Source organism: Theropithecus gelada, chromosome 2 (genome assembly GCF_003255815.1).
Source record: "Theropithecus gelada isolate Dixy chromosome 2, Tgel_1.0, whole genome shotgun sequence".
Classification (NCBI taxonomy): Eukaryota; Metazoa; Chordata; class Mammalia; order Primates; family Cercopithecidae; genus Theropithecus; species Theropithecus gelada.
The window spans coordinates 31,596,659-31,610,386 of record NC_037669.1 but is presented as its reverse complement, the minus strand read 5'-3'; the positions used below and the strand labels follow the sequence as shown (position 1 = coordinate 31,610,386).

At 39.2% G+C, this 13,728-nt stretch overlaps 2 protein-coding genes across 2 annotated transcripts in view; one reads left to right on the top strand and one right to left on the bottom strand.

Annotated features, from left to right (window-relative positions):
• The window catches only part of CD96 (CD96 molecule), a 113,779-nt gene that overhangs the window by 56,935 nt on the left and 43,116 nt on the right, over window positions 1-13,728 (bottom strand). Inside the window, exons 6-7 of the mRNA XM_025376224.1 lie at window positions 7,880-7,970; window positions 5,168-5,356 (exon numbers count right to left, since the gene is read on the bottom strand). Of these exons, the coding sequence (XP_025232009.1) occupies window positions 5,168-5,356; window positions 7,880-7,970 (280 nt within the window). The remainder of the gene's footprint in view (window positions 1-5,167; window positions 5,357-7,879; window positions 7,971-13,728) is intronic.
• ZBED2 (zinc finger BED-type containing 2) lies at window positions 10,644-13,188 on the top strand. The gene is made up of 2 exons (XM_025376225.1): window positions 10,644-10,787; window positions 11,022-13,188. The coding sequence occupies exon 2, from the start codon at window positions 11,883-11,885 to the stop codon at window positions 12,537-12,539; it is 657 nt and encodes a 218-aa protein (XP_025232010.1). The 5' UTR covers window positions 10,644-10,787; window positions 11,022-11,882; the 3' UTR covers window positions 12,540-13,188.

The following is a 13,728-nucleotide window of genomic DNA, read 5'->3' as shown; positions in this document are numbered from 1 at the left end:
ATTCCTTAAATCTCCATTACTGTATTTAAAAATAGCCCTATTGGAAGGACAATTTACAAATGCCAGAAGGCTCTATTGACTTTAGGAGCGTGTGGGTTAAATGTGCTTAGATGATTTTGAAGTTAGAAGATTTTATGATTTTTGTAGATATAATGTTACTGCATACAGTGTTACACATCTGAAGAACTACATCAATTATCTGGATGTTTAATTAATAATTAAACTATTGGTTCTATTCTGTAATGTACTTTAAGGGACAAGTATATTTTACTTACGTTATGTCACTGGATAGCACATAGCCCAGTGGGAGGAATTTGTTTTTCTAAGCTAGATGCATGTATGTTCTCTTCTCATTGTTAGTAGCATTGCTATTGCCATTGGCTGTTGGGGGCACTCATAGCTAGCTCTGACCTACTACTATATGAATGCTTTTGTGCAAATAATCTCTGAGGAGCTGGAGGACAGTTAAATGGGAAGTACATGACTAGGTTAACAAAATGACCATCCTTTTTCTTCAAACATCCCAAATAAGTTTGAACTCTTCAGCATGACACACAAGTCTAATTATTGTTTGAGCTGTCATTACACTCCCAATTTCCTGATATTGCCTATCATTTTTTCCATCTCTCTCAAATAATACCCTCTATCCAATAAGCAATATTTCAACCCAATTTCTGAAGCACAGTATTCTCTCTGTGACTTCTGGGATTTTTTGGTCTTAATTTATGTAGTTTGCTGACATTTTCTTATCCCCAAACTTCCCTGAATGTACCTTCTCAAGCTGAGGAAGCCTGGGGATCTTTGTGGTGTGCTCACCCCTCAGGGTTTACCCTAGCAAATGCCTCATAACTCTGTGTCATCGTGTATGCCCCTCAAGGGAAGTCACTGTTTTGCTCCGCACCATATTTATGGATTCTGGCAAATGGAAGTAGGTGAATCAATGCATGCAAATTTATTCTTAACACTGAAAGAAAGAAGGCCAGCATTAAGTGTGTGTCTGACAGCTGGTGGATCATAAGCATTATCTTCCAAAGTGCTACCTTAATAAGACAGGGCATTGGCTTGGAAAATAAATGCCTAGACATTTTTCTCTGTATATTGATTAAAATAGAGGTTGGCAAACTATGGCCTACAGTGAAATCATGTTTATAAAATTTTTATTGGAACACAGTTTTTCCCTTTTTTTTTTTTTTTAACATATTGTCCATGGTTGCTTTTGTGTTAGGGTGACAGAGTTGAGTAATTGTGATAGAAATTAAAAAGTCTACGAAGCCTAAAATGTATTTACTATCTAGCCCTTTACAGAAGAAGGTTGCCAGTTCCTGGAACAGAAGATATTGATATGTTATGCTCAATTTCCACAATGGGAAACTTTTATTTTTCATTGATTGAATATTTCAGTTTTAGGATACTTCTCTGCCATATTTCATCACCAAGTGATTTTGTAAGCTGAGGTGTTCAGCTTCATAGTGCATTAATAATATATTGTTGTAAGATGTGCATTTTGAGATGAACACTTTGTCCTGTGACAGAGGTGAAACATAGCATTCAACATAAAATATGGGGCCTAAAAATGTCTGTCTAGTTTTAGATTAGACTGTAAAGTGGAAACTCTGCCTTGGTCAAAACAAAACTCAGGGGGTATGAAAAGAGTGGTTAAAACCTAAAAAGGAGAAACAGTTTCCCAAAACCCAAATGCAGAATTTAGCAGAAACACCTCTGCCAGTTTCCAGATCATTGCATTTACCATAATGTCATAAGACGGTAAGCTGCTGCCTAAAGCCACTTCATCTGTTCCTGGGTGTGTCCATTCAAGTAGGCCTGGCAGGGCTCTCAGAACCAACCTCATGGGCAGCAGTAGCTATCGGTGTGTCCCACAGGGCAACTGCTTTAATTCTGGGGTTTCCTCAGAGCTTGTATAAGCCCTTATCTTGTCCACCTAGAAGTAAGCCAAATCCCAGGGTTTGCTAGGTCCTTTCTTCTCAAAGTGTTGTCCACAGACAAGCAGAATAGGTTTCTTTTAGGATCTTGTTACAAATGCAGAATCTCAGGTCCCACCTAGACTTACTTAAACGAATTTTTGTATTTTAGCAAGATCCCTAGCAATATGCATATTGAAATTCTCAACTGATACTCTCAGGAAGGATCATTCACGGGTATGAGGTCAGCTGCACTGAGGGAAGTCATGAAACAGGAAGTATTTGACATCTTCCACACCAATATGCAGTGGTCCTCCTGTTCCACTATTAGGATATCTTTTTGTTACTCCTCTTTCCACATGCTAAGATACACATGCATACCTACACACACATACACCTACACGCCTGTCAATGCTTAACTCTCTTTCTATCCCAAAGGTCTTGATCTCAACAGCTACGGTCAGAAACCTACTTAATAAACAAATCTCTGTCAAGGGTGATGACAACCAAAATATTATCCACCCCAGGGGGTATTGTACTCAACTTTTGGATTAAAATAAGATAAAATATCTCCCACCCACTCCCCAAAACAAAACCCACGAAACCCAGCTCTTTAAATCTACCAAAAATAGACTCAGCATTGCCATGATTTTAGACATTTTGACAGGCTAGCAGGGCACGAATTTTTTTTTTTTTGCACTGTTGCCCAGGCTGGAGTGTAGTGGCATGATCATGGCTCACTGGAGCTTCAGACTCCTGGGCTCATGCAATCCTCCCACCACAGCCTCCCAAGTAACAGGGGCTAATGACATGCATCTCCTTGCCTGGCTGATGTTTTGAATTTTTTAGTAGAGACAAAGTGTCACTATGTTGTCCAGGCTGATCTTGAACTTCTGCACTTAAGTAATCCTCCTGCTTCAGCCTCCCAAAGTTCTGGGATTACAGGCATGAGCCACCGTGCCTGGTCCATGTTTTCTTTGAAAGACTTTTTTTCTTAGTGGTAGTTACTCTGGATCGTGGGAATTTTGCAGGTCCTGGTGCACAGATAGCTGCCTGAAGAGTCACTGATCACCCTAACCCTAATCCCATGCCCTTTCTGAGTTTTCTAGAATAGGGATCACTGAGCACTAGAGCTTCTTGGGAGACCAGGCATAGGTGGAGAAGGAATCACCTCAAAGGGCTGTTACTTCACAGTCTTCAACATTAATACCCTTTTCTGGAAACAAGAGGGAGCAAAGAGAGTAAAACTTCTTCCCTTTTCTCACTAAAACTTTTTCCTACTGTGTAATATTCTTAGCATTTCTCTAATGTAGCACTGAGGGATGGCAGATTTTTCTTCTGTGTCTTCATCTCAGTATCTTGTCTACAATAATAGCTTGGTAAGGCAATGACTCTTGCACCACACATCAGAAGTTTACTGCGGAGTTCACAAAGCATCCAGCAGTACCATCACAGACAGAGAGCATGTGTGGAAGTAAGTGTTTAAGAGCTTGCAACAACAGGGAGACATAACACAGTGATGACATTGCTTTATAGAGCCTTGACTGCATCTTCTAAGTCAGTCACATAGATAGATGCCAGAATGGGATGAGAATGTAAGCTTTAATTTTGAGAAATTGAACTCCTCAAGATTGATTTTCTTTCATATTTGATCACAAAGGATAAAGACTCGTTTGGCAATTTAAAATTAACCACCTGTTCAGAGCTCCAAATTATGCTAGATCAAGGTCTGCCTTATACAATTGGAATTACGGTATGTTTTCAGTATCAGAATCAGTGTTCTTCCTATTACCTAAAAAGGTATTAATTATTTTCAGATACTGAAATCAAGCACTGTTTTAGCATCAGAAAATATTAGTTTTACAGACACGGTTCTGCCTATAATGGGAAGAGGGTTCTCTTTAGGAATTTGAGCTTTTGGGGTCCTTTAGCTCACGTCCTTAGATTCTGCCAAAGCTACTGACAGATCTGTGTGAGAATCAGCTACCTGCACATTGTTCCAAGACTGCAGCCCTATTATGTCAAGCTTTCCAGGAAGGAGCTGACTTATTCCTGAGGGAATTAGGTGAAGTTGAGTAAGGCTATATATAAATATATCACAATTTCTGAATGATTAACTCCAAGTACACAGGTTGATGTGTTCATACATATACATATACGTATACATATACATAGACACAGACACACAGGCAGGGCTACGGGAGTGATGCCAATGCCCCAGCATCAGAATCACACCTGCTTCTGAGTAGTAGGGATAGATTTGTGTTGGGCATACACTCTTCTTCATAACCAACCACTGCACTTGTGAAGGAACTGGACAGAACCCAAGATGCGGATTGGGCCCTTGGAACAAAGAAAAACTGTTTCCTTCTTAAATTATTCTGTGTTTTTTATGAGTATGTTATAGATTATGATATCTCTGAAAATAGGATGTGGTTAAATAGATTAATGCTCCTATAGAGTTGTAATAATGATTTGCAAATATATTTATGTTTTATAAGATTACTGTTAAATATGAATATTTGACAGTTGTCATTACTTCTATTTTTCTTCAGGCATATCTGTTGTCACTGTATTTATTGAGGTATTAGTTCATCTTTTATGTAGTAAAATCTTCATTATTTCGTCTGGTTCAGGGTAGTAAATACTCTGGTTAGTCAAATGATATAATAACTACAGTAATCCTATATAACAATTTTCAAGTCATAAAAGTCTTCTATTAGCTAAATACTGTTCTTGAACCAAGGGATACTACAATTATTAAGATACAATCCCTATTTTTATGGTATTTTTATTGTACACATCTTATCCCTTCCTAAATATCAAAAGTATATATGTTGTACATAATGGAATGTTTCTAAGGATGCAGAAGGAATTTTAAGGTCTTTTAAATCTTTTTTGATCATCAGTATTAGTATTAATTTTCATTATGTGATGGATTAATAAAAATGCTAGCTAATTAAGAGTTAGATGAATTAAATTTGAACAAAAAATTTGCAGTATTCAGCAGAAATTCTTTGTGAAAACATGAATCAACTATTTTATTTTTATTTGAAGAATTCTTTTCACTGGAGTCCTACTTGTCAAAAATGTTTGATAATTTGAAATAGTTATGAGTTACATAGAAAGTTTTCTGAGATTAAAACGTTATGGATGTGATAAGCATTTTACTTGTTCCCACTAAAGATATTCTGAATTTATGGCAGTCTTGTCAAATGCTTGTTGAGCTTATTAAATAGACAACTCACCTAAGAGAAAAGTGATCTTTTCTGATGAGATGTTCCACACTTTATTTCCTGGGACTGGAGACAGAGCCATACACCAAATGGTCAAGTAGTCTGATTGGGCTGGTTTATCACTATGTACCCTTGTTAAAACAGACTTCAGTTCCAGAAATCCATCTTTGCCTTTTCTCTCTTCATTAGTGATATATATTCCTGCCAGACAGATAAGAACATGGTTAGTCACTAACATTTTATGTAAGAGCCATACAATAATGCCAAGGCATGGCATGATCCATTTATGATAATATAGAGTCTAAAGCAGTCAAATGGCAGCTTCTCTGCAGTGAGGGTCAATTTCAGCAGATCTGGAATTAAATTGAGCTGTTTGCTCAAGCTTCTACATGTCATCATATAAAACATATTGATCAATAGTGTTGCTTTGTTTGTGACCATGTGTCCAAAATGTTTTGAGGTAGATTATCCTAGCTCACCAGCATTGTTTGTTGACAACTGTGAGACTGATAATTTACACCTAGTCTAGGTTAGACCTTGGGAGAGCTCTGCTGTGGAGTCTGGTTATGTTGCAGGAATATACCTAAGTGACCAGTAAAATATAAAGCAGTCTTGGTTGGGACTCTGTTTTGGACTACCCACTTCTGAGCTCTTCTGTGTATGTATCAGTAGTCTCTGAGCTGAGAGAGAAAGTGTGTCTGGCTATGGCCCTTAGAGAGGGAGGACGAAGGAGCTCATATCTGACTTCTCTGAACTCCTGGCTGTAAGTGTAGGATAGGATATGCTGCATATTGTAATATTTTTGTTACGTCGTCTCCTCTTCTTGAAATAAGCTGTAGATTTGTAAGCATTGCATTTTGGGTCCCATGAGTCTTCTTTACAAATCAAACTCTGTTTTAAACTGTTATGTTAGTACAACCTCCAAATAGCATAATAGGCAGCAGAAAATTAATGTAAAACCAACTCTCACTATATGTCAGAATTTTCTGGATTCTCACAGCGTTTTCACATTAAAGATTCTTAACACCAATTCTGATGTAATTATTTACTAAAGTAATAGCTAAATGCAGTTGTGTGCCGATGCAATTCTGACCACAAAATCTAGCCTCTAGTGTGGTGAAATCTGGGCGCTTTGCCTGTGCAGGGCTTATTTAACAGGATAATATATTTATAATAACCTTTTTTTTTTTTTTTTGAGATGGGATTTCCCTCTTGTTGCCCAGGCTGGAGTGCAATGGCACGATCTTGGTTCACTGCAACATTCGCTTCCTGCATTCAAGCGATTCTCCTGCCTCAGCCTCCCAAGTAGCTGGTATTACACGTGTCCACCATCACACCCAACTAATTTTTTGTATTTTTAGTAGAGACGGGGTTTCACCATGTTAGTCAGGCTGATCTCGAACTCCTAACCTCAGGTGATCCACCTGCTTCGGCCTCCCAAGGTGCTGAGATAACAAGTGTGTGCCACGGTGCCTGGCCTATAATAACTTTTAACCTATATTTTTAGAATTGTATTCTGTCATTGTTGTGGGTGAATTGTTTTTTAAAAATAAACTAATAAAACCAATAACAATCTCAAAATGCATCAAGTGATCAATACACGCATTAACATAAGCTTTCAATTTTATCACTTAAAAATAATTCAGAAAGAGGCCAGGCACGGTGGCTCACGCCTGTAATCCCAGCACTTTGGGAGGCCGAGGTGGGCGGATCACGAGGTCAGGAGATCAAGACCATCCTGGCTAACATGGTGAAACCCCGTCTCTACTGAAAATACAAAAAATCAGCTGGGCATGGTGGCAGGTGCCTGTAGTCCCAGCTACTCGGGAGGCTGAGGCAGGAGAATGGCATGAACCTGGGAGGTGGAGCTTGCAGTGAGCCAAGATCGCACCACTGCACTCCAGGCCTGGGCAACAGAGCAATACTCTGTCTCAAAAATAAAATAAAATAAAATAAAATAAAATAAAATAAAATAAAATAATTCAGAAAGAGTTGTGTGACTCAGTTGTTATTGAAGACAGATTGAACTTTGAGGAAAAATGACTCAGGAGAAAGGAGAATGGCTGTTGTTCAGGCAGGGACAGCCGAGATTATTCTGGTAGAGGCCGTCATGGTTACTACTTATAAAAACATGGCTTTGTGAATTATCACCTGAGCTTGTCTTGATGTGTGTTCCTCCTCCAGGAATTTTTAATCCTCCTGGGGAACATGTGCCTTGTCAAGGGGTCAACTCTTTTACATAGGCTTCCTCTAGTGCTTCACCAACACCTGCCTCAGATCCTCACATAAAAAGGTAGAAATTATTTATTGGCTGATGTAAAGCAGTGGTGCTAAGTTAACTGAACACATTGTATTGAAATAAGAAAGACATGGAAAAACAGGTAGCTATGTTATAAAGGCAGAAAACGTTTTAATAAATATATGTAGACTTAAACTTTTTGTCCTCATCTAAGATATTCTTTTTACTGATAGTTAAATAAAATGTTTGGGTGTTGTTTGTCTAAATCAATTGTATTTCTTTTATTCTGGAAAATGTTACATTCCACTCCCTTGGAAGAGCCAGATGAAGCATCAGAAAATGACATTTGGTAGGCAGAATGATGTTTTTCTTGGAATAAGAATCATTCTTAAGTGCCAAGATCAACTTGGGCAATGACAATTTCTGATGTCCTTTGTTTTCTTTCTTTTTGTACAGAACTTATTTCCATTGTTTAATTTCCTTACCTTCTTTTTCATCATGAAGAAAACTTCCATCTATAAACCATATGATATTTGCTTTGGGGAATACATTCTTTAGTAAGCAGGTAAATGTTCTCTGGGGTAAAGACAGAAAAAGGGTTATTTGCCAATTCCTAAGAAACTGGTACTCCTTACAACTTACTAACATTCATATAACATAAGTTGGTAAAAACGAGTTTCTCCATTTTTAGCTGAATAAATAGAAGGCAGTGTCTACTTTTAATATAGGTTGTGTTAGAACGTGCACTATAAATGGGTTATCTCCTATAGAGATGTTATAAACTACCGACTATACTCCTAGGTCAACTAAGGGTTAAAGATCTAGGACTATACTAATGTTCCAAGTCTGGATTCTGGGTTCTGTTAAAGAGAACTCTTAACTCTGTGTAGGCAGAATAAAATAATACTAAATGGAAACCAAAGAATAGAAGGAAAAAGCAAACAGAGTCAAGAGAAGAATAGTCTGTTAGGTTTAAAGCTCAAGGGGATCTACACGTTGTTTCTGTGTCCCAAGTAATGTACGACACTATTTGTAATAACCACAGAAACCAATTTATATAAATATCCTGCTTTTTACTTGTGAAGCATTTTACTAATTTTTAAAAAAATTTTATTGGATTAATCTTGAGGATAGGTAGGGCATGCCTTATTTTTGCCATTTGATAGATGGAAAAATCAAGGCACCCAGTGGTTCAAGGAAGTGGAAAATAGTTAATGGCACAATTAGAAACGATGTCTCGTTAATCTCAGTCCAACATATTTTTTAATAAAAACTGTATCGAAATAAAAACATGAAAGAAGTTGCTATGTTATGAAAGCAGAGAACTTAGATGCAGGGCTAGTTATGTTTTATTTTCAATGCTATGTTTGTTCTTTGGGGGATGATACTTTCTTTAACAGTCTGGTGAAAACATCCAGTGAGAATTATTGGATTCCCATTGTTTTATCTGAGACTCTTCAAAATTATAATTCCATTTATAATTACTTGTTTTCTCATCAAGAGATGTATATATTTTACATATGACGAGCCCGAGTTCTTAGTTCCCAGATATTTTCCACAGTTAATGAATATGCTAGTTAACATGTAAAGAACAATTAAATGTATGTGATGATTTGGGTGTCAATCCACAGACTAGTTACTCCTAAGAAGTCTGGGCCTATAGAGCTGAGAAACCACACTCAAGAATGCTAAGTAACATTTTCCTAGTGAAATCCTACAGAAGTTTACCATTTCTCAGTACATTGCTACCGAAATCCCAAAGAAACAAGAGAATTTCAGAGGGGGTTGTCTAGCATATCCAAGATGCTGGGTGACAAACACTGTAGCTCCCAATATTCCCATCCACTCAACACTTGCCTTTCCAGATAATGGGGATACATACATGGACCAGGGATGCTATTCTCTCCACTAAAAAATTAAAAGCAAAACCAGATCCTCTAAAATACATTCTTATTAAGTAAAGGAGAGTGTTCAGTTTAATTTAATAGATGCCAAAGATTGATTTTTATCTCCAGTTGGTCCAGGAAGAGATAAAAATGTATAGGAGGTAAAACGTTTTTTTTAGAAAAGAGAAAGATACAAAGGTTTACATTAATCCAGTGACATTAACCATTCTCATGATTCATTTCCTTTATCTTTAGTTAACCCACCAAAGATGACGATATGGTAATATCAGGAGTAGGTGGGGGTGTTATTATTTTATGAAGGCAACTGGCTCAATGAAGAACTCTTTTGTTAACTTCTAAAAATGTTGAAAAGATTTGACTTTCGTGAATTCTCTAGATTCAGATTTTCAGAAATGGTTCAAATTTCAAATATTCTATACTCTCTCTAGACTTTGTGTTCCAAGATTTGGTTTAGAAATGTGGTTCATGTTCTAAAACTCCTACCAGTTTCATTCCTATTTTGAATCTTTTTCCCCCATTTTTTTTTCTATTTTAACTTAACCGTCAACCTCTACGTATTTTCTGCTGTGCCATTTCTTTTTCTTTTCTTTCTTTTTTTAAATTTTTATATATTTATTTTATTTATTTATTTTTGAGACAGAGTCTCCCTCTGTCGCCCAGGCTGGAGTGCGGTGGCATGATCTCAGCTCACTGCAACCTCCACTTCCCGGGTTCAAGTGATTCTCTTGCTTCAGGCTCCCGAGTTGCTGGGATTACAGGCATGCACCACCACACCTGGCTAATTTTTGCATTTGTAGTAGAGACGAGGTTTCACAATGTTGGCTGGCCACGAACTCCGGACCTCAAGTGATCCACCTGCCTCGGCCTCCCAAAGTGCTGGGATTACAGGCATGAGCCACGGCGCCTGGCCTGCTATGCCATTTCTATCTTTTCTTTTATAACATAAAGTTTTTTTTTCTTCTATTGACATCTTCTTTAGAGTCTTCCTATCTCCTCTTGGTAGGCTTTCCTTTTCAATCTAAATATGTATACACACACATATATTATGCATATTATATATAATGTATGTTTATATATAATCTATATGTGTATACACATTTCATATTTCAGTCTTTCCCATTCTTCTTCCTTCAAATCACTTGCTTTACTTGAGAGGCTAGGTAATCTAGTCTTCAAAAAAGAGAACTAAGACTTGTAGGTGCTTGACTTACTGTATTGCTGCTTGACATATGCCAGGAACATCCTTTTCTTGGTAGTGGAGGGGGTGGAGAAAAGGTTTGCATCTGTGTCTAAGTGTTGCAGAAAAATCCGACAGGCACAGACACACCTACTTGAAAACAATGCTGCCCTAGAAGTGGGAGGAAACCAGAACTGGAGGTGCCCTCCTTCTAGGGGTAGGAGTCAGCTAATAGCCATCCAAGGTGTGCAGGAGTGCTTTCACTCTGCGCAGGAAAGATCAGAGAGAAGTCCAGAGCCTTGCCTGCTTGTAAGTACCCACTTGTGGCTAGGGGGGAATTTCCTAACTGTTCAGGGTTGCAAAGCTTGATTAAATAATGCTCTTATTAATTTAAGAAATGACCCAAGAAAGGAGAGAGAAGTCGGGCTGTTTTTAAATGCAACATGATTTTCCATTTACTTATTTATCTTTAAAACGAGTTAAAGAGCAAAACACCTGGAGTCCGGTGCTTCAGGAAGGTCTTATTGGCTGTTGGCTTTGCAGGTGTTCCTGCTGGAGAAGGAGTATGGTGAGCTGCTGGCTAAGGAGAGCCAGGCAACATCATGTTTGTGAAGATGTGCTCCATCTTCCCCTCTGTGCATCCCAGCTCCTCCTGCTGAAACAGCTGAGCTTGCTTTTTGGATTTCTTAGACTCCTGGCCTCCGAGAGACGCCTCTAAGGACAAACTGACCTTGCATTGGGAACTTTATTATCCAGATCCTCATAGGCTTTGTCTACTCTGGATTGCTTGTTGCAACAGTTTTTTAGGAAGCATGATTGTCTCCTACACCAGCATCTGCCTGTGTTTGCTTTTACCTGCTCTGAGCAAGACCCAGTGAGGCCGTAGCCCTGTTGGTCCTGAAAAGCCTGAAACCTGAGGCTGTTTCTCTTGCCTCCAAAATGCATTTATAGGCAATAAGAAGCACAGAAACAGTGGAAACAAGCAGGAGGAGAAAAAAGAAAACCTAAAATTTTCAATATTCAAAAATACCTGTCGTGGTGGTTGATGCAGAGAACACTGAGTTCATCAAAGAGCTTTGTAATTGTTGGACAGAGAACACCTTTGCTACAGAACTGATATGTTTTGTCTTTCTGGCCTAGTCAAGGAAGGATAAGTAAGTATCTGGGGCATGGAAGGAATGCACTCTTGGGTCGTTTTGCTTGTATCTGACTCACCCCTGACTCTCCAGTGAAGCAGAAAGGAAGAAACCTCACACCACCCAGGTGTGGCCAGACTTTGGCCATTATTGTGAATCCGCAAGAGTTACCACGGGCCCTTCCCAAATATATATTCAATCTTGTGGTTCAAATAAGCTTTTGGCTCACATCTAGCCACATCATAAAGAACGCTGTAGAAGAGGTGACATGATGAGGCGGGAAGAGGAGGAAGAGGAGGGAGCCATGATGAAGGCAAAAGGGGACTTGGAGATGAAGGAAGAGGAAGAGATTAGTGAGACAGGAGAACTGGTTGGCCCTTTTGTGAGTGCTATGCCCACTCCAACGCCCCACAACAAGGGCACTCGGTTCTCTGAGGCATGGGAGTATTTCCACCTAGCCCCTGCTCGTGCTGGGCACCATCCCAACCAATATGCCACCTGCCGCCTGTGTGGCAGGCAGGTGAGCCGTGGCCCTGGGGTCAATGTGGGCACCACAGCACTGTGGAAGCATCTGAAAAGTATGCACAGAGAGGAGCTGGAGAAGAGTGGCCATGGTCAGGCTGGGCAGCGCCAGGATCCAAGGCCCCACGGGCCCCAGCTCCCCACGGGCATTGAGGGTGACTGGGGTAGGCTCCTGGAGCAGGTGGGCACAATGGCTTTGTGGGCCAGCCAAAGGGAAAAGGAGGTGCTTAGGAGAGAAATGGCAGTGGAATGGCGGGAGAGGGCTGTGGAAAAAAGGGAGCGAGCCCTGGAGGAGGTGGAAAGGGCCATCCTGGAGATGAAGTGGAAGGTGAGGGCTGAGAAGGAGGTATGCCAGCAGGAGAAAGAGTTGCCGGCAGCAGTACATGCCTTCCATTTTGTTTAAATTGGGCTTGGAGAATCTATTCTGAAAACATTGACTCTAGACTTGTACAAAAGAGCCACTTTAGTTTCAACTCAAATGTAAAGCAAAGTAGTTTAGTGACATTTTGCTTTTATGTGAAATAGTGCACAGTATGAGTTAATCTGAGCAGGTCTGAATTGACCAGATGCTTCTCTATGAGGTTACTAGAGCTCTGCTGACCCTTGGCCGAAACTCTAAAATGTACCTATTAAAGATAAATGCTGTTACCAAAGTAAAACTCTGTGAGTTGTTTCAGGGCAGAATGTACCAGCCAGTCAGCATTGTTTACCAAAATAATCAGATTTTTGCCTAGCACTCGGTTTTGGTGGAGCTGAAGATTTTGAGGGCTGAGGCTGGTTAAGTAGCTGGAATGTGCCTATGTGACCAGCTCACTTGCAGACACCCTGCAGGAAGCAGAGCTTAATCTTCCTGGGACTGAGGTCTTAGCACATGTACTGGTGGTGCTTCCAGACAACCAGTATGAATACAAAGCTTGTTCTGTGTGACCCAGCAAGTGGAAGGACAAAGAATTGTGAGCCTCAGATCTTTGGATCCTTGCAATGCGTATCTTTCTCCTGTTATTGCTGCGATGTATTTTCTTGCTTATATTAAAGCTGTTTCATCAGTATAATCTGAGTCCTGTGCATCTTTTTAACAATCTAATGCTTAAACTAATTAATGTGTAATTAGCACAGAGAAATGACAAACCTCTCAACTTACTTGGTTTAAACATTCAGTATAGAGTATATGAAACTTATTCATAAATACTTAAAATATGATCTAATTTCATATTAAGGTTTATCAAGGGAAAAGGAGTTAGTGAGGAAGAGCTGAAATAAACTCAGAATGAAAAAGAAGACAGAGATATAAAGGAAGTAAGGAAAAGTAAAGAACAGAGGAAGGAAAGTTAGAAAGAAATGGGATGAGAGGAAATGCAAAGATGGGGAAGACAGACAGTGCTCTAGGGAAAATTTATCATGAAAATAGAAGAGAACATGACTGTCTGAATGAGGGAAGGACAGAGTACATTTCTTAGATCCTGAAGTCAATTTGAATGAGTTAACTTGGTTTTGTTTTGTGTCCACAGAGCGGTTATCTATTTGAACAGTAGGTTTTAGATTTTACTCACACCTCCAAAATGCTAACTGCATACCAATCCACTGTTTTCTGA